Genomic DNA, 21,625 nt, shown 5'->3' on the forward strand with positions numbered 1-21,625 from the left:
ACATTGACTTTGTGTTAGAGGCCATGACTCTTAGTTGTTTGCTTAAGGGCTGCCCAGTTTCCGTCGTTAAAACCGAATTTCTTTGTCACAGAGCAAGAAGAAGGTTTTTTATTACGATTAGCAGATGACTTGGCTGCCAACTTCCTTTTTTTTGCCTTTTTTTAATTTGTGGGGATGGATTATGTCGACACGTATTGACATATAGTGTTTGTGCGGTAATGATGCAGCGTGCCGCTATTTGTAGGTGGAGATGATGTTAGCATCCCGTTCTCATATACCGTAATGTTGTCTACACCTCGCTAGACTGCATTGTTAGACGCCCTCCAGTGTTTTTTTTAACATCGCTGATTTGGTTTTCCTCAGTTTTTGCTTTCTCAAGAATCGAGTGACTCAGTGTGGTTAAGTGATTACAACAAACATCTAGTCTCCATTGCATTGCTATTATATAAAGTGCTGATTTTTTAATGAGAGCGTCAGCATGCAAAACAATTGGGTCAGTCACAACAAAGGGTGCAGTTTGAAGAAAAAAGAAAGTGTTAAAATGAATCAACGTTGGTTTCATATGGCAAGTCAGTTTCATGCTTTTTAAAGGTGCTGTGTGTCATTTTTTGGAGGATCTATTGACAGAAATGCAATATAATATACACAACTAGGTCTTCAGAGGTGTATAAAGACCTTACATAATGAAGCGTTATGTTTTTATTACCTTACAATGAGCTACTTCTATCTACATACATCGTGGGTCCCCTTGCATGAAATTCACCATGTTGTTTCTACAGTAGCCCTAAACGGACAAACTGCTCTACAGAGCACGTTTCATAAATACGATATCTCCTTCGGCAAAGAAGCGAAAACGTGACGACATCTTATCCCTGCGTCAGCTGCTGTAATGCTTTGAAGGGGAGGAGTGGAGTGAGCCGTTGGTTGTAATTCACGACCTTACCGCTAGGTGCCGCTAAATTTCATACACTGGACCTTTAAAGCTTGCCAGGTAAACCGGTATCTGCCAAAACATCTACTTTGGTGTAATGAAATATTTTCAATTTAATCAGAATGCACAGCTTCTTTTTAAAATGCTGTGAATAGAGAAGCGTGCTTCTGGTTCACATAATTTGATTATAAGTATGTGTACCTGCCTGTGCTAACCAGCCAAACCTTGACCTTCTGGTTACACTGCCCTGACATTTCATAAAAGTTATCAAATATTTTAAAAGAACTGCTTCACTATTGAGTCATTTAAATCAGAAATTAACTAATTTGCCTGTATGAATTTCACATAACAAAAATACAAAACATTAACATATATGCATTCATCTTTTACAGATTTGGAAAACTTCAAAACGCAGATGAGAAGTGCTGTGAATGTGAGGGAAGGTCAAGGTGTCGTTTTGTTATGTGGCACGCCTTTGCATTCTGGAGGTAAGTCTGTGATGTGCTGTATTGTGTTGCATTCAATAACATTAAATGGTACAGAATAAGCGAAAAATTATTTTCTGCAAATACTTGGTTTACACTTTCTGAACCTGGATGTGTGTTGAGGCGTGCTCACACTGCTAGAACCTGAAGTGGCGTCAATGCAAAATCATGTTATATTGAAGGTCATTGATGTCGCTGCCACATATGGGCTTGCAGCCTATTCAAGCTCAAAACCGAGGCGGTAACTCAACCAGCCGTAATTGGACAGAAGTCATTAGACTCCAAGTGCAAACAGGAGTGATGCAGCGAGAGACATCAATATCAATTAGAGGTCGCAACAATCACTGCGACAAATGAGATGTCTGAAATTAGTTGTGAATTTGTTTCATAGGCTGGCAATTATAGTTTGCCGAGATAAATCTGTAATTAAGCATTAGTTTAATTAGAGAACCCAGAAGAGAAACACTTCGAACAAGGATACCCGTGCGTTTGGCCTTTGTGTCACCAGCAATTGAAAACGTGCTACAGTTGGGTAACTGACTACAAAGACTTAAATAATTCAAAAGTGCTTAAAACAGGAGAAATGTAATAAATACAATTTGTTGTGTGCAAACATGTTCTGAATCGCTAATGGTCGTTTTACTCTTGTGAGCATACCGGTTAGCTACAGAGCTTCTAAAGAACCCATTTACTATGGATTGCGGATCCACAGCCTTTGTTTGTTCGGCTTCAATTTGCGTTCTCATTTGAATCACTTTCTTTTCAATCAGACCAGGACCTAGTGGCAAATGGAAATAAGCAGTTGAAATCTCAACCCAATTAGTGGGAAATATGTTTTTTAGAAGAGCGCATTTTCTGCTCGGAGAAGGTAGTCAATTGTTTATCGTTGCGGATTCAGAGGAGAATGCTAAGCGTTGCACATTTCAAAGCCGATGTTGTAGTTGTTGTGTTTTGTTTAACTATTAGAAGTTTTAGAAAAAGAGCTAATGCTGCACATTGCTGCACATTACTTTAAGTATATAGTTGCTTTTTATCTTTTTAAATATTGAACTCAAAAGATAAATTCGTGATTATTACCAACCTGTTTTATCATATTGAAGAAAGCTATATTGTTTTACGCAGGTAATATTTAAAACTACGTTTTTATTTCCTAGGGCAATACTCATTATGTTTTAACTGTGGATCAAATCTTTTGAAAAGGAAATTTCTCGCTCCACATTTGCAGTTTTCTGCTAGATCAAACTATCCTGTCCCAGAGGAAAGGAAAATCAAACAAGAGATCTCCTTCTCATCTCACATCTTTCTCCTAGACAGAAATGAGATCAAATGAACATCAAATTGAGACATAAGGTTAAGTCTCCTGCTTCTCACATGTTTCTTCTGAGGCAAAAAAATGTCATTCTCTCATGTTTGTCTCCACTGGAATTTAGAAGAGATCTGCTTAACATCTCACACTGTGCTCAGATTATTCTCCTTCAATAAAGACTCTTACATTCTCCGATTTATCTCCTCTATAGTTTCATAAGAGATCTCAATAACATCTCACTNAAAACAGGAGAAATGTAATAAATACAATTTGTTGTGTGCAAACATGTTCTGAATCGCTAATGGTCGTTTTACTCATGTGAGCATACCGGTTAGCTACAGAGCTTCTAAAGAACCCATTTACTATGGATTGCGGATCCACAGCCTTTGTTTGTTCGGCTTCAATTTGCGTTCTCATTTGAATCACTTTCTTTTCAATCAGACCAGGACCTAGTGGCAAATGGAAATAAGCAGTTGAAATCTCAACCCAATTAGTGGGAAATATGTTTTTTAGAAGAGCGCATTTTCTGCTCGGAGAAGGTAGTCAATTGTTTATCGTTGCGGATTCAGAGGAGAATGCTAAGCGTTGCACATTTCAAAGCCGATGTTGTAGTTGTTGTGTTTTGTTTAACTATTAGAAGTTTTAGAAAAAGAGCTAATGCTGCACATTGCTGCACATTACTTTAAGTATATAGTTGCTTTTTATCTTTTTAAATATTGAACTCAAAAGATAAATTCGTGATTATTACCAACCTGTTTTATCATATTGAAGAAAGCTATATTGTTTTACGCAGGTAATATTTAAAACTACGTTTTTATTTCCTAGGGCAATACTCATTATGTTTTAACTGTGGATCAAATCTTTTGAAAAGGAAATTTCTCGCTCCACATTTGCAGTTTTCTGCTAGATCAAACTATCCTGTCCCAGAGGAAAGGAAAATCAAACAAGAGATCTCCTTCTCATCTCACATCTTTCTCCTAGACAGAAATGAGATCAAATGAACATCAAATTGAGACATAAGGTTAAGTCTCCTGCTTCTCACATGTTTCTTCTGAGGCAAAAAATGTCATTCTCTCATGTTTGTCTCCACTGGAATTTAGAAGAGATCTGCTTAACATCTCACACTGTGCTCAGATTATTCTCCTTCAATAAAGACTCTTACATTCTCCGATTTATCTCCTCTATAGTTTCATAAGAGATCTCAATAACATCTCACTGTGCTCAGATTATTCCCCTTAGCTAGAGACGCTAACATTCTCACATTTGTCTCCTCAAAGTTTCTTAAGAGATCTCCGTAACATCTCACACTGTGCTCAGACTTTTCTCCTTAGCTAAGGACTCTAACATTCACACATTTATCTTTTGTATTTGGTCATTCTTGCTGCTTGGACAGTAATTATTCAGTTTGACTAAATCAGATTGAATTGCTTGTTTGGAATATGGACTGCATATACAATGCTGGGCTTTGAAGATACATTTAATTGAGTCAGCCTTGATATTCAGAATTGTATAATGCTATTTAAATGATAGTTTCTATATTTACAATATTAGTAGAAATTTAAAATGTAACACATTTTTCCTAAAATTAAATGTAAGATATCGGGGGTTAAAAAAACTTCTTAGACTAGTCTTAAAAGTCATCAATAGTCATCATTTTTTTAAGCCTGGTATAGACTGGTTGCCCTTTGGTTACCCTAGTGAAAAATAAATCAAGTGTAGCGTTAGTTCTGGCAGGTCACGTGAGTTCAGCTTGCATCAGCTGATCACATCAGGCACAGCTAATCAACGTTAACCAATAGTCACACAACACACACTAGACTGCGTCCTATTTAAGCTGCATTTCTTTGCTCCTTATCAGCTGCTCAATCGTTTTGCACTTAAAACCCACCTCCATCCCCATCTCCTCCTTATTTGCCTGTATCTTCGGATCTTTTAATTGAATCCTGTTACGCATCAGGAACTGTTCTGGTTCCCCAGGTGGGGGGGGGGACATGTATTGCTGCGCTCCAGCTATGTCCATGCAAGGCTGCACGGACGGGCAGAGAGTTTGCCCAGAACAGTTTCATTCCGCTAAACTAAATATATGCTATCGTTACATAATTGACGAGAGTGGTCCTGACAGAAATGTTTTTGAAATACATTTATTTAATGCTAAGTATACTGCAAATCTATTTACATATTATCTACTTAATGAAAATACACTGCGATTGTATTTGTGGCATACTAAATTGGAACAACTAATTTTGTACTTAATATACTTAAATTGTGCAGAAATAGTGCTGAAATATTGCAAGCATGCTGCAGGTATCATAAAATCCTTATCAAAAGTGACATTAGAACACATTTTTATTTAAACACATGAAGAAATGTGCATTGTGTATAAATAGTTCTCCAAATAACGTTTAATTATAATTTTATATCAGTAAGTCATGTCAGTAAATATGTTAATACATTTAAACTATACATAGTAAAAAACAACACATTTAAAATGCATTTTATTTCATGCTAAGGCAACTACTACTTGTTCTTTAGTAACTATTCAACTAATTATTTGCAGCTGGCACCGGAAGAAAAAGCTGAAACATAAATGAGACGTGTAAGAGAATAATCAGCCCTTAGTATCCTGAACTAAGATAAATCCCTGTCAGAAACATAGCCTTGTGGTCAGCACATCAACATCGAAGCACAGCAGCACATCAGACAGCATGAGTTCGAATCCTAGCTAAAGGTACTCTCCTCCTCCCTTCCTGTCTCTCATCCTACGGTTATGTCCAATGAATGTGAAAAACAATATCATCAACATCATCATCATCATAAAAAAACACAACAATAAAAAGTTCAGTTTTTCTTCTTTCCATGACTTTCTCATGTCTCACTTGAGTCTACTTTTATGTATCCTAAGGAGTTTTAGGAGAAACATCTGAGACACTGTTGATACTACAATGAGAGATAAATAAGAATCTCAACTAAGTCTCAGATATTTCTCATGTCTCAGTTGTGTCTACTGTTATTTCTCCTAATGGAATTTAGGAGAAACATGGGAAGACAAAGCTGATACCTAAATTAGACAATGAAGAGATTTCCCAAGCTTCTCTCACCACAATCTCAGTTTTGACTCTCTTAGACATCTCTTATTTGCTTCTTTTTTTGTTTCTCCTAAGGAATTTTAGGAGAAACATCTGATAAACTGCTGACACTTAATCAAGAAACATAGGAGAATCACAACTATGTCTCCTGAGCTTAGAAAAAGCAACCAATTAGCAAAACATTTTTCCTCTGGGGTCAAACTAGCCACTGTGTAGCTGTCTGTTTAGATTGCTGAACTCAAAAACAAATGGGTTATTATTACCAACCTGTTTTATCATCATAGTGGAGGCTATATTTTTTACACTTGTAATATCTGAAACATCTAAGCTACGTTTTTCCCCGGGCGATGCTGAATATGCTCTTTGTTGTAAAGTAGATAGCAGATGTTCAGCCTTTTGAAAAGCATCTTTTTGCTAGATCAAAATGACATGATATCAAAACCAACCATGATCTAGATGTGTATTCCGATTGCTGACTCAAAAACAAATTGGTTATTATTACCAACCTGTTTTGTCATTATGCAGGAAGCTACTGTATATTGTTTTACACTTGTAATATTGGAAGCATCAAGCTGTATTATTTTTCCCAGGGCAATGCTGAATAAGCTCTACGTTGCAAAATAGAAAGTAGGTGATCAAACTTTTTGAAAAGCAATATTTCTTATTTCTCTGTTTCTCATTATAAATCTGTCAGATCAAAATGTCGTGATGTCAAACCACCCATGATCTACATTATTTCTATGACACTATTGGTTTATTTGGATTGGCCATTGAGGGCTGTGGATAAAATTGACAAGTCGTGGCTGTGTTGTACCATGCCTGTCAAAAAGGTTTCAGACAATCATAGCTTTCACAGCCACCCTCGCTTTAGTCTGTTGAATTCTGTAAACTTTCAGCATACATATAAATCTATGCCCCTCTGTGCCTTTTCAGAAAGGATTGAATGAAGCCCTGCTCTTCAAATTTTTCTTTTGTTGCAAATACATTTTTTTTTTGTGAGTTATTTATCGAAGAAAGAATGAGTGGTACCCGTCTGAAGCATTCAGAGCCAGACGTGTCCTAATAACTTTGATCTTGTCTAGGATTATTTTCAAACTGTGGGCTATTCGTTCAGCAGTTTTAGTGCTCTTCACTTTGTGAAAATGTCATAATATGCATACCAAGTGTGTTGCGTATCACAATGGAAGGGGTATGGCATGCACCCTGCCGTGTTGGAAAAAAGATTGGCTCATTTTCCTTCTGTGAAGAGCACAGTTGTTACACATCCTCATAAAAATGTAGATATCAATATGGGCAACAAGAAATCATCCCTTTTTTAGTTATGAGTGCCAGTTTTTTTTTTTGTTTGACTTGTTTTTTGGAAATACCATTTTAAATGTGTCTCTTTCTCTCTTGGATTTTTGTTTTTAAAGCAACCAAACTCTGATTCTGAAATTCCCATCCAATCTCTTTGGACTTTTGGTGGTCTTTGGTGGGCAACCGGCCTGCCACAGTGTCCCCAAAGCTTTTGGTCCGAACACTCTGCCTCTGAAAACATCCAACATCTGCAGTTGCATCATCTGCACAAGCTTTTTTCCTGACTGTCCCCCCACCCTGTGTACTACAGATGACAAGCTAATGCACTATGGCAGGGCCTTTGGTTGTCCCTGGTTCAGCCTTTTCCAGTACGGGGTAGCCAGGCATGAATGACGCTAGAGGAGAAGCCCTCGTTCCAAGCCACGGTGAGCTGGACAGGGCATGTGTCATAAGAGCTCCAGCGAGGCGCTTTAATCTAGTTTGTTTCGCTCTCTTTCCTGCCGCCTCTCAAAGAAAGAGATGCTCTGTAAGTAAGCCTTACCTAACCTAAGGAGGTCAGCCCCAGGGGATGAGAGTGGTGTTACATGGACAGATCGTCCCCGCTTGCAGTTTGAGTTTACCGAACAAAGTGACTCAACACCTTTTTAAAAGCATAAGCGTATGTGTCCGGGGTTAATGCTCTGTTTGTGACATCTTCTCTAGAGCTTACCTTCACCTGGGTCTTCAACGAGTACCCTAACTTCGTCCAGCAGGACAGCCGGCGCTTTGTATCCCAAGAGACGGGGAATTTGTACATAGCTAAAGTGGAACCGTCGGACGTGGGGAATTACACCTGCGTGGTCAACAACACTATTACAAGGGAGAGAGTGTTTAGTTCACCGACGCCTTTAGTGCTGAGAAATGATGGTAAGCGTGGCATACAGTCATCAAGTTTGACACACATATACTTAACTCTTTTCCACATTGTAAAAAATGATTTGTTGTTTTTTGTTGTTTCAACTTAAAAAAATAAGTTACCTTGTTGCCTTAAAATTTTAAGTTAGTTCAACTTAAAAATATTAGTCAACACAATGAGTTTGCAACAAATTCATTAAGTGAACTAATATTTTTAAGTTGAACTAACTTAAAATTTTTAGGCAACAAGGTAACTTATTTTTTTAAGTTGAAACAACAAAAAACAACTAATCATTTTTTACAGCGCAGACATTGACAGATTTTTCCGCCATTTATGTGACGTTCCCTGGCAGTGACACATTTTTGGCAGTCTATGTTTTCTTTAAGGGGCCCTGTTAGGCATCTTCTAAAAAGGAACAGCATCCATGGATACAAAAGCAGCAAATACTTTACGGTTTATATAACCGTTCTGAATCCAATCTAGACGAAGTACCCACGTTTAGAGTAAGCTGCAGAAGCATCTTTAACTACACTGTAGAAAACAATTAGACTGCAAATTTAGTGTAAAATAACGTAAAAAACATTTTACTTTACAAACCTTTTCATTTTTTTATGTTATTTCCGGGTACCCAAGCTGCTGGAATATTAACTTTTTTGTTTACAGTGATTGCTTTTTGTTCGAGATTGCACATCAACTTTAAAAACATATACAAATAGCTATACACTGTTTCAAAATATAGCCTACAGAAATGGACTTTGTTTTCGGAGTTATTTACAGTATGTGTACTTTTGATCACAATGCAGAACACACTTGTTGTGTTAAACTAAGTGCTATAAAAACCCTTAAAATATCCTTTTAAAAGTTGATGCCGCTAACATTGTAAACTTCAGCAAATCCAGTGGTTTGGTTGTACTTTAAAGCTCTCATATTCGTTTGGACAGAAGGAGTGGACCAGACGGGCCAAGTCAGGGCATTTGATAAAAAGAATGGTACAAAAGTGTGCTGCGAAAATTACTTCACCTTTAAGTTAAAGACCCATATAGGAGAATATCTCATATGGGTCAAAGGAACAAGTGGCATTTTTATAAGAGGTCTTTATTCGCAAATGTCACGGATGGTTTTAATGCCATTCTGTTGGAAGTTAAATGGGCTCTTTTAAAAAACGGTAACCTATACCCCTGAAAGCGCCTCAAGAGTGCACATTTCCATTTGAGATGGATCCTGTTTTTATTATGTCTTCCATAAATCTTTAATAACGTGTCTCAGTTTTTTCAGCTCCACCGTTTATTGACAGGTCTTTGTGTTTCGCCGTTTGTTGTTGTTTCGCTTGTGTTCTGGACTACAAAGCGTGTATATCATAAATCATAGATGACGAAGCTGTTTGCATCTGTGTATTGTCTGCCCACGGTAGGAGCAATGGGAGAGTACGAGCCCAAAATAGAGCTTCATTTTCCAGACACCATCCCAGCTGCTAAAGGATCGACACTGAAGCTGGAATGCTTTGCTTTGGGAAAGTAAGTATGATGCAGGCAGGTTCAATGACTTGCAACACCTCCCAGTTGAGACAAATAACTTCTTATTATTCTTTCTTACCAGTCTGTCATGAAACCTGGGGTTTGTATTATTTTATTAAAGGTAGATTTATTTTCGTGTCAATATGGAATTATCTTGTTGTCAGTTCTCTTTTTATAAGTGAGAGACTGTGGCTGTCACTGTACATTAGATGAGTCAGTCTCTGTAAAACTACACCTGTCACAAAAATGTAAAGATACGTTGGATGTTGTTCTTAATTCTGGTTCCTATTGCTGCTTTAGTGTCTAAATGCACGGAATTTTCAACAAACCTGTCACCACATAGAGTTGTTTTTACTAAATGTTGATCGATGACACAAGTTATGACAGATCTTTAGTAGACGGTTGTTCAAAAACATCGGAGAGGAAACTGAAAAGTGTTGAAATAAAATTGTATATGCAATCTTAGTAATTATAAGTTAGAGTATATGAATTTGACAGGATCTATATCTTTTTTACAAGTAAACATTATGGTTAACTGTGAAAAGGTTTTGTATCATTATGTTCCAACATTTAAAGAGATATGCTTTTAAAAAATAGCTAGACAAAATTCTGTCATTATTTATTCACCCTCATGTCACTCAAAATCTATTTGTGACTCTTTCTTCTGTGGAACACAAAAGAAGATATTTTGAGAAATGTCTTGGTGGTTTTGTGTCCACATAGTAGAAGTCAATAGGTGTCAATGTTATCTTATTACCAGCGTTCTTCAAAATATCACAATATCTTTTGTATTTTGTATGTCTTTTTCATTTTTGGGTGATTCTCTTTCAAATTTGAGCTATGTTGCACATAATAGTATAGGCATCGATTTGCACACTGTTCAATTGAAAAATGTGAAGTATTGTATTAATGAAGTATCTAAATTGTAGTCTATTGTTTTGTGTATAAGTGCATAAGAGTACATCCTCGCTTAATTATAACATAATATATTAATACAGAAATTGCGCTCAGCACTTCAGGTTCGCTCTTAATGCGGTTTACCGTCTGTCAAGGAGGATTTTTAGGAAAGGCTTTTGACTATAATGTCCTGCTTTGCAGAGTGCAATGACCCATAAGATTTACTCCTTAAATAGTGTGGAAATGGAGCTGGAAGCTTCTTTTCAAAGCAGGGCAGAAGGCTCGGCACTTAGAAAGAGGCAAAATACAGGTTTTCAAAGAGCTGGAGATGATAGCTTTTGAGATTATACAAGAAGCACATCACCCCAGATCCAAACATGAATCAGATCTATTCACACGCACATTTCCCTAATAGGGTACAGCTATAAAGAAGTGGAGGGAAATTGATTTCTTTTAACGGAGCTAAATGTTTCCTTAAGCTACAACACTGGAATTTTGCTTTGGAATTTGTCACAGATGGATTTTTGTGAGGTAGGAAAGTGCGTTTCCAAGGAGATTAGTGTTTTAATGGTAGTTTTCTGGTTCCGCAGTCCAGTTCCTAAGATCAGCTGGAGAAAAACCAGCGACGCCCCGTTTCCAAGCAAAGTCAAACTGAAGAATTCCAATGCCATTCTGGAGATTCCGAATTTTCAGCAGGAGGATACTGGGACGTATGAGTGTATAGCAGAAAACAGTCGGGGCAAGAATTCGGCACGGGGTCGAGTGTCTTTCCATGGTAGGTTGTTTGTTTTTTAATGAATTTTAATTTAATACTTCTTTGATTTCCACCCATAATCATACCTGCCATTTAAACTTTGAGACAATTATAAATATCATCAAATGTCATAGTTGTTCTGGATAATCTGAAAAGAAGTACAGTAAAATTAATTGTTAAAAATAAAAACAATGTCGTTTAGGAGCTAGCAATATGCTGTTTTAGCCACATTTTATTTTTGTACATTGATTCTTCATCTGGATGATAAATATTGATAAGTATAAAAAATGGAGAAAAAAGAGAATAGAATTTTGATAACATGTTTCATGGTAATTATGGCATTTAAATTGGCACACAATTTATTTTAACCTCTGTGTCATAGTTCAAAGTGGGGACATGTCATAACAAACATCCTATGACTGGTGTGTCCTTGGGAGACGTGACATTTTATCATTTACGTGATCACATGTTAACAGCACCACTGTCTAGAAGGTCAGGGTGACATTCTATGAAAAGTCATGCTTAACTAAAACAGCTACCATTGTCATATTCATAATTTTATACAGTTTTTACCCTTTATAAAACATAAAACCTATATTAAAAGTATATTAAGAGTCCTTTTAAAACTTCCCTAACTGTAATAATTGTATAGTGCAATTTTTGTTCGTGGGACACAATACAAAGCAGTGATGATGTTTTGTAGAGTAATTTTAAACTTCGCCATGTCAGAGTAGATTTTCTGTTTCGCTGTTTGATTTGCAAAAGGCAGCAACGTGAAAAACACTCGATTAGCATTGGCATTAAATGATTCGGAGGTTTTATTCTGTGCCTTTTGAAATGAGATTTTTGGAGGGGAACGCAATTATGTGATTTTGTTAATTGAACTCAAGATTCGGTACACAGGCACTGGAGGGTCTGCCAGGCAACAGGATAATAAGCTTTTAGAAGGAGGTCAGAGGATTTGTAGCATGGAACTGAACATGTGCCCTGAGTGTGATAGAATTGACATATTCAACGTGTGTCTCACTTCAGTGGTTAAATTCATATTCATTTGGCTCTTGTGAAATGGGTCGGCTATTCTTTGTTTTCGTCTGAGCGGCAAGCATCTTGTCAACATTTTTCTGACTAGCGAGTGGGTGCGTGGCCAATCATTGCGAGGCGGACAAATTTTTGTGAAACGTTGCATTAGTGGTGGGTTGTCTGTGCACACCAAAAATAATAACTATAAAGAAAACTGTAACGATAACAATTTTAGGGGTGTAACAGTACATCGATATGGATCGATGCAAAGTTAAAATTTCTAACAATACAATGCACTGATGCCACACATAAAATACCGATATGAGGTACCTTTATTTTGACACTGTACACGTCTTCATTCCTCACGTTACCTCTGTCTAAGTGTATTTTTTGTTAGTTTGTTGTTGTAAAGGTCCAATTTAGGACAGAGAGTGTGCAAAAGAGTTTAATAAAACGTTCCTTTGATGTATTTTGGTTGCATTTGTGAGTTATCAAAATGTAACTGCTTCTGTAAACTAGGCAATTAATATCAAAACATCGATAAATTCATCGTAATCATATCGCAGAAATTTCTGAGGTATCGGCAAATATTGCATCACTGGTGGAGAAAATCTATATCGTATCGTATCGTGATGAACTGTCCGATTTACACCCCTTTTTTAAAGTAGTAGTTCATCCACAATTTTGTCATCATTTACTTTATAATCCAACTATACAAAAAATAGGAATTACGATTTTTTTCCATGGTAAATCAGGTATGGGCTTAAGGACACATAGAGCCAGGTTTGAGGTTGTTGAGTGTTGACGTTGAACCTGCTGTCATGCATCTTAAGGGATATTTGAATGTGCGTCACACAAATGACTTGAAAACTGCAGTGGATCGCTAAGCTGTCATACGGCTTCAGAACACATGAGTCATGGACTACTTTTATGGTGCTTGTTTGTCAAGTTTGGCACTAGACAGCCCTATTCTATTTCATTCTATAGAAAAAATGACCAGGGCTGCGTTTCCCGAAACCTTCTTAACGCTACGTCGTTCTTAAGTTATACCTTAAGCTGTACCTTATCGTTAATATGTGTTTCCCGAAACCTTCTTAGTTAAGTATACCTTCTGTAAGTCATACTTTCGTAAGGTTGGTCTGGACCTTATCTCCTTTGATGGTTCATACCGCTATGCAAAAAACTTTTCTACATCGTAGTTTAATTTCACATATAAAATTTAATATAATAATTTAATATAAAATTCTATTTAGTATTAAATTTACATTTTTACTTTAACTTAGTTTTAATTTTACAAATAAAATACTCGGGTTTAATACACTCAGTGTAGGCTATTGAAGTGTTTTCATGAATAAAATTGTCATACACTGATGGTTGTTAGCGTTTTTAATTACAGCCTATTATCCCAAGGCACATCAGCAGGAAAGGCGTAGTCTATATAAAGGGAATGAATGTTATGGGGAGTTTGGTCAAACTATGGCAACGAGACAGCGAATCGTTGTCTTAAATCAAAGACGGCGCCGTCCGCGGAGCCAGTTAGTGTATTTGCACAATTTCATTAGAGAACATTTTAGTCCCCTGGCTACCATGTCAGAAGAGAAAATTCTACACAAATTTAGCAAATTTATCTTGTTGGCCCAACTTTGTCGAGACAAACTCAACGGAGCTACCCCCTCAGCCCCGAAAATCAGCTGCTGCGTGGCGGCTCTTCGTTTTTATGCCGTGGGGAGTTTTCTGGAGGTGTTTGGGGATGAATATGGGATGAGAAAGACCTCGGTGTGGCGGTGCGTTCACTCAGTGACAAACATCCTGCTCCGTCATGCCACGATTACATACGTATGCCTTTCGCCAGGCACGACGTGATGGAGGCACATCAAGGCTTCCATGCCATTGCGGGTGTCCCGCGAGTGATTGGCATTCTGGATGGGACACTTATCCCTATACACAAATGAGTGATTTAAGCCAATAATGTGAATCAACACAGATCGTGGAGAACATTAACACAAGATGGCAAACTATGAGAATATAAATGACCCTTTCAAAAACAAGCGAAGCCAAACAGCCAGTTAATGTGGCTGGTTAACGCAGAAAACGTTTGGCCGCGAGGGTGCGGGATCGGACACTTGCAAAATTATAAATACACACACACACACACATATTTCTTTCTTTATTTATACTATTTCAGTGAGCCCTGATAAATGCAATTTCTACTATTTCTGAAGCGTTTCTTTATAATAAACATTGTTTTCTCAATACTTTACCCACTCTATAACGCAAGGTAGAGCGAACAATCGATTCTCGAGGCATCAATATCAACCTATTCAGCACCACCGCCATGGACAGCACCTGCTAACGTCGCACTTAAGAAGGTTTACCTTAAGTAACCTCAAAAGGTATAGTTCGGGGAACACGCCTAGAAAAGGTATAACTTGAGTTAAGGTGTACCTTTAGAGTCTTCGTAATGCGCTAAGAGACAACGTTATCGGGAAACGCAGCCCAGAACATTCTTACAAGCATCTCCTTACAGAATAAAAGTCAAAAGATACCATTCAGTTTTAGATTAGCATAAGAGTGCTTGAGTGATGATAGAATGATGTGCTGTTCCTTTAATTTCGTCTGTCGCCACAATTGAATTCATTAGCCTTGGGTAACGTGAGTGGTTTTGAAATGCAATTGTAACATTCAATTTATGAGTATTCTTGAATCTGTCTATCATCCTTTGTTTAATATGCCATACTTCTGCATCTGTTTCCTCAGCGACACCTCATTGGCTGCAGGCGGTGACGGACACGGCATTGTCCATTGAGGAGAATCTGCTTTGGGAGTGCAAAGCCAATGGAAAACCAAAGCCCTCCTATACCTGGCTGAAGAATGGAGAGACTCTCATGTCTGAGGTACCTCGAGGCTATAGCAGGAGCCTAATAAGACCAAAACATGATCTGCTTTGAGTTCAAGGTCAACACACAAACAGCCTGCCAGAGACCGCCGAAAACTCTCATGCATGAGATTAAAATGCCATTGCTTGAAAATAATAAGACCAAAATGAGTTTTATCAGCCTTGAATGAGATCAGAGACAACAACTGTTTAAGAGAGGCTCCCATGACATCGGTGGAGTTAAAAGGCTTTAGAGAGACACCATTAGATGTGACCTGCATTCAGACAGAGCGAGTTTATGCCTCCACCCCGACCTTCCATCCCACATCACGTCAATCTCTGCTTGTAACTCTTTGTGCTGAGTTCAGCCCTTAAGAAAAGCTGATAAGCTTAATGTCCACCATGCCATTAGCAGAACCATCAGCTCAACACTTCTCTACCTGTCTCGCACGCTTTTCCGACTGGGAGCCCATGCCAAATGAACTGCCCATTAGTATTTCGCTGCTGTTTTCAACATTTCTTTTCTGTTCAGTGAAGCGTTGGGTCAGCGTTTTACTTTTCCTCTCTAATAACCTTCATTCTCTTCTAAACTCTTTTTTTAGCGCGTTTATAGCAATTTTAGAGTGCGGCGGTATTACAACAAAAGGTGTGCATGCACCTCTGGGCTGTGGATAGTTTGTGTATTGAAAGAATTGTGAATGCCTTGTCTTCATAATTTGTGTACAGTGTTGTATTAAAACGGCTCAGGGTGCCACCTTTAATACCGTGTAAAATTACGATATTAAAGGGTGAGTAATTTTTTATTGGACAAAGTATTTGATTGGACAGAAATTTATAGTGCAAGATGAGTAATTAATATGTTTGGTTTGGTTTGAATAGTAAAATAAGTGGAAACAATCCCAGAAATTGGTGCTGCACGATATTGAAGAAAAATGTGATTAGTGATAACTTATGTATAACTTATAAATAATGTGATGCGATAATGCTTTAAGTTTGTAAAATCAGTTTTAACTATAAATACATAAAATCAATTTTTATTTTACAACATTTTGTAATGGATATATTAAATTATAGGTTATTATAATTAAGTATTTCCATTGCGATATTCACTTTGGCAATAAACGGTTTCATCGGACGCACACGGCTGGCCCGAAGTTAACTTCCGGTCTGTGTTTGGTTATTATATAACTATTTATTTTATATATAATTTATATACATTTTAATTTATGTTAATATTTGATCGATATTAATGGTATTAAATTAAATTAAATTCTACCGTCTACCGGAAGTTATGTCACGGTATACGTGGAAGACAGAACCCAAATGCAGGCAACGGCAGGTAAGGGGTTAACAGGGGTAGTTTACAAACAAATAACAAAACAAAACTCCCTCGATGGGGAAAAAACGAAACTAAGAATATATATATATACTGTATATATATACTGTATATAAAACAAAGACCCACGATGGGGCATAAAAATAACAGGATAATATAACTTAAACACGACAGAACATGGACTAAACTAGAACATACTAGACATAAACTAGAACTACATTAAACACTTACAAAGACTGACTAGACTGGAACAAATCCACAAGCGTGAGATGACACAACGTCATAAACAGGGAACAGGCAAACAAGCACCTAAACACGCACAGGTACAGGGTACACGTACATATACACAATCCACGAGCACAGGACAAAGAAACATTAAATAGGGAAGACAAACGAAGGATAACGACACAGGGCAGGTGAGGGTAATCAAACACGGCAGGAAAGCAATACCTGAAACACATAATGTTTGTTTATATTGTCTATTTTTCGACAATTTTGATATATTTTGCAGCCCTAACAAAGATTTAAGCAACGTTAAATATCATGACCCAGAATAAAATTGCTGTTTTTAATATGGGCCAGGAACCACCCTAGCAACCACAGCAACACACTAAAAACCACCCAGAACGTTATTGCAACCATTCTTGTCATTCAAGTCTACTTTTGTTTTTTGATGTTTTCTTGTTTGTGTTTACAGGGCCGAGCGCAGATAGAGAACGGCGCCCTTTTCATCTCCTCGCTGAATCTTTCGGATGTTGGGATGTACCAGTGTGTGGCAGAGAACAAGCACGGGATCATTTATTCCAGCGCCGAACTGCTGGTACTCGGTACGGCAGCTATTTTTTTTCTGCCCGCTCTCCATCCTTCATTTGAATGATAAAACTTTTATTGTCTAGTCAGAGCCCAGGCTCAATTTGCTGAGCCACATCGCTCAAAAGGTTACTCTGGGCGGCATTGAAAACGTCCGTCTGATGGAGTGCTTCATTCCAAACTCATTTTTCCGCCAATATTGATTCTGATACTTCAGGATGTCTGCGCGTCCTGAATTCATTCATTCGTTTTAATCATGACACATTGGTTGGTATTGTGCATGCGGGCCAGCGTCTAATGAATGGCTTCTTTGGAAGACAGAATGCTGTAAAATGTAAGTTTGGTTGAAGATAAATGGCCCGGAAGAAGCCACTGGAAGCGGGTAGCTCTATTTGTTAAGTCCTTTCGACTTCTCTAAAAGGCTTTTCTCGTCTTCTGCCAGAGGCTGTTTGAACGTCAGTCGCTGTTCATCACAGATTTCGTCGAGCCTTTGAGTGCGAGTCTTAGCCAAATCTTTCTTTCGCCTACAGCCTCTTCTCCCAGTTTTTCCCAGAATCCTTTGAGCCGTGTGCTTAAGGCCCGCACGGGTAGTGATGTTACCTTAGACTGCAGGCCACGTGCGTCGCCCAGAGCCATTAGCCTGTGGAAGAGAGGGAGTGAGGTACTGCAAAGAAATGAAAGGTACTGTCACAACTACGACTTTTTTCATTCACCGCTTTGACCACGTTCCTCTTTTGTGAAGTTGAACAATTTATTTCCATTTAAGGATTTCTCTCTTCGCCAATGGGACACTTAAGATTGCCAACGTAACTAAGCGAGATGGAGGTAGTTACACATGCGTCGCGAAAAACCAGTTTGGCACCGCAAGCACAACCAGAAAACTGGTGATCACCGGTGAGTATTTGATCTTCGGAACCGAGGCTTAGCGGTTAGCGCATGTGTCCCCCTTGTTGAGTTGTGGTGCTCAGGTGAGCAATATGGGTTCGAATCTGTTGAATGACATTGTCCAAACCACAATCTTCATTTTCTGTTCCCAATCCACTGCTCTTGAATAAAAATTTGGCAAAACAGAAACATTGTATCTATGCAGTCAAAGAAATTTTTTGAACACTCTTTCAAAAGATTTTGACTTTTTTTTATTAATCTTTAGTCTTTTCTGATGAAAACCAGCATAATTTTGCAGGCCAGACATGAAACAATGCAGTTGACTCTTTAAATACTGCATTCTTGATCATTCAACTATAAATAGTTTTGAAAGACATGTCACTTCTGTCTCTTATCGTGCCACATCACTTCAGCTACTTCACAAAATGCATTAGCCATCTGACAGCTCTGTTCTGTCAAATTTCCATTGTCGTTCTTTCAGCCTTTCAAGTGCAAAAAATCACACGCTTTAAGATTTGTTTTATATAATCGAGCCACTGCTGAGGAGCGTTGCACAATACTTCTACAGTACTTCAAGACAAATAGCTTTTTTCAATGTCAGAAAAAAATATGAGATCTCTTCAAACTCACATTAAGAGAGCTGTCTGTATAACAGAGGTATTAGATTTTTTCTCTAAGGATTTTTATAGCATGCTTGCCCTCTTGCTTCGATCCTACACACACATCTGTTTATCTAATTATTCATAGTTAAGGTCATTCTTAATTGCCGTGGCCATTATCCGTGCGGACTATCATCTCATTACGCTACAGAACAATGTTATTTCTCACTTTTATTGTTCATTATATTGGTTAGCTGTTTAATCGGCAGTATTGTTAATGTAAATCAGTAGAAGCTCATTAGCTTTGTAGTGTATCGTTGAGAATGTGTAGGAGCATATACGTTGTTTTTCTTTCTTGTGTTTTTCACTCATTACGTGGTTTTTTCATGCACCGACAGTTGACCCCCTTAATATAATATAATTAGAATGACCTTTCTTTTACAAAGTGGCCCCACCTGTTTTAGCTCCACCAATTTATTTTGCTCTTATTAAACATCTCGCATTATGTTCTCCCTAAATTACCGGGGTTCAGTATGGAACGACAGAAGCTAAAAATCCAAATGTGTAGTACCTTGAAATTACGATTATTTAATACAGCAATAAACCATTTTGTTTTATTATAGCCAGGCATTTGACTCCTGCAAAAGGTCTGGTGGTTTTCGCTGCCTACCTTGAAAGAAAGAGCCTTTTGGGCAACAGTTTGTTTTTACATCAGTATATTGTATATATAGATATATTGTACCACAATAATGTTTTATTAAGTGGTAATGTTTTAATACAAACAGACAGTGCGGGGTGTTCACCGAGGTTCCGACTACAGAGCCTCAAGCGACTTTTATAAAACACCAACAACAGCGATTCAATTTTAGATGATTTATATCATAATCTTTAATCTGAAGTCAAACCATTGCTTTGTTTTAATAAATAATTAAAAATGTATTAATTTCAATTGCTCAAAAAAATGAAAGTTGTCCAATTATTTGCACGGTCACAGAGGGTCTTCTTACACTTTAATTGTCTCCCAGAGATTTATCCGACTGTGTTGTCATTTTAACAGAGCCCACGAGGATCAGCCAGGGTCCTATCAGCACAGAGATCACTGTGGGCGAGAGCATCGTGCTGCCCTGTCAGGTGACCGCTGATCCAGCCCTGGACGTGGCCTTCTCATGGGCCTTTAACGGTCAGCCTATTGATTTTAATCAAGACGCGGACCACTTTGAAAGAGTTGGAGGGGTGAGTATTGAATTGTGTGTTTAGGCCGTTATTGCAACCTCAGCACCCTCGTCCCACACCACCAGTTCCAACCGTGAAATACTTTAAGGGAAAATAATGCTAGAAATCAAAAGAAGATATTTTGAAGAATGTCGGTAACCGAATAACATTGTCCCCCATTTACATCCATTGTATGGACACAAAACCACTCAAATATTTTTCAAAATGTCCTCTTTTGTGTTCCACAGAAGAAAGAGTCATGTACAGGTTTTGAACGACAAGAAGGTGATTAAATGATTTTTTGGGGGGGGTGAATTATCCTTTTAAAGGTACAGTAGTAAAAAAACACACTGTCACGACGGTGCGTGGAGAAGAACCCAAATGCAGGCAATGGCAGTGAAGGGGTTAACAGATAATATTTATTAATAACAAATTCCAAGACAAAACAAAAACCCACTATGGGGGAAAATCAACTAAGAATAAATACAAACAAAAACTTCCATGAGGGGGCAAGACAAAACAAGGTCAAAAATAACAAGAATACTATAAACAAATACCAACACTAAACGGGGAGCAGGAACAGACCGAACAAGGCACAAGGCACACATGGACCAAAGTACAACACGCAATCCACGAACACAAGACAATGAAACATGAGGACTATTTAAAGGGTAAGACAAACGAGGGATAATGACACAGGGCAGGTGTGGGTAATCAAACACTCAAGGAAAGATAACAAGGAAACGAGAGGGGCAGGGCCAATGACAAGACACTGGAGAGAACGTATATTATTGTCAAAAGGACAATAATATGTTTCTCTCCACACATAACCAAAGGCTTTGTCATGGCTCTGCTACAGGACCAAGAAAAACATGACTAAATGAAGCAGAGCCATGACACACACACAGGTTGTTTGCTTGGGTTTTTAATCTACTTGTTGTTGTGTTGGACTAGAAGCTATTTAAACCAAATTGTCCCCTTAAAGAGATTTATATGGCCATTACACTGTTTTAATTTTGCTTTCTTGTTCTCTGTCATTTATTCATTTGACCTACATTGAATGTGAATGATTCAACATGTATCCCAAACAGAATCTCTCTACAGAATGAAGCAAGAAAACAGGCCACATCAATTAAAAGTCTTGTTCCCATTTTACCCTTACAGCTCCACGGGACATTGTTACATCTCGGGGGAGACAATTTCTTGTACAGCACGACTCAAATAAATCGAAATCCTGCCTTGAAAAAGGCTTTGTGTTTTGCAGAACGTGCATTACATTTTTCAGTTTCGACTCTTTTGTTTTCCTGTGTGTTGAAAAATAGTTGAAGCAAAACGGGTTTTAATAAGTACAGTGTTCATTCAGGGACCGTTTTGAGATGTAAAACCTACATACAGAAGGTTTGGAATGAATTGGAAGGATGTCTGGGTATTGTCATGTGATGTTGGTCATGTAAAGTTCATACATGAGGATCTTTTCTCAAAGGACATTACAAATGACATTGACATATGCAGATGGGAGTTATAATGAGATGGTTTTCACAGATCCACATTTCCTCTGCTCCTGAAGATTACCACCTTCTGTCTCAACAGCCTCTGATGGATTCATTACCATAATTAAACATCACACCCTCTGCGGTCTTTCCATACAGTCCACAAATGCTGAATTTCAATGGCCGGTTGGGCTCTCTTAAAGTGGGAGACCCCAAATCAAATTCAGAATTTTT

General features: G+C 37.9%; 1 protein-coding gene across 1 annotated transcript in view; it reads left to right on the forward strand.

Moving 5' to 3' along the window:
• Positions 1-21,625, forward strand: part of cntn3b (contactin 3b) — a 63,504-nt gene that overhangs the window by 22,035 nt on the left and 19,844 nt on the right. Inside the window, exons 5-13 of the mRNA XM_057338327.1 lie at positions 1,324-1,419; positions 7,807-8,010; positions 9,411-9,513; positions 11,001-11,185; positions 14,942-15,078; positions 17,093-17,222; positions 17,736-17,886; positions 17,972-18,099; positions 19,747-19,922. Of these exons, the coding sequence (XP_057194310.1) occupies positions 1,324-1,419; positions 7,807-8,010; positions 9,411-9,513; positions 11,001-11,185; positions 14,942-15,078; positions 17,093-17,222; positions 17,736-17,886; positions 17,972-18,099; positions 19,747-19,922 (1,310 nt within the window). The remainder of the gene's footprint in view (positions 1-1,323; positions 1,420-7,806; positions 8,011-9,410; positions 9,514-11,000; positions 11,186-14,941; positions 15,079-17,092; positions 17,223-17,735; positions 17,887-17,971; positions 18,100-19,746; positions 19,923-21,625) is intronic.

The sequence above is a fragment of the Triplophysa rosa genome, linkage group LG7 (genome assembly GCF_024868665.1).
Source record: "Triplophysa rosa linkage group LG7, Trosa_1v2, whole genome shotgun sequence".
Taxonomy (NCBI): domain Eukaryota; kingdom Metazoa; phylum Chordata; class Actinopteri; order Cypriniformes; family Nemacheilidae; genus Triplophysa; species Triplophysa rosa.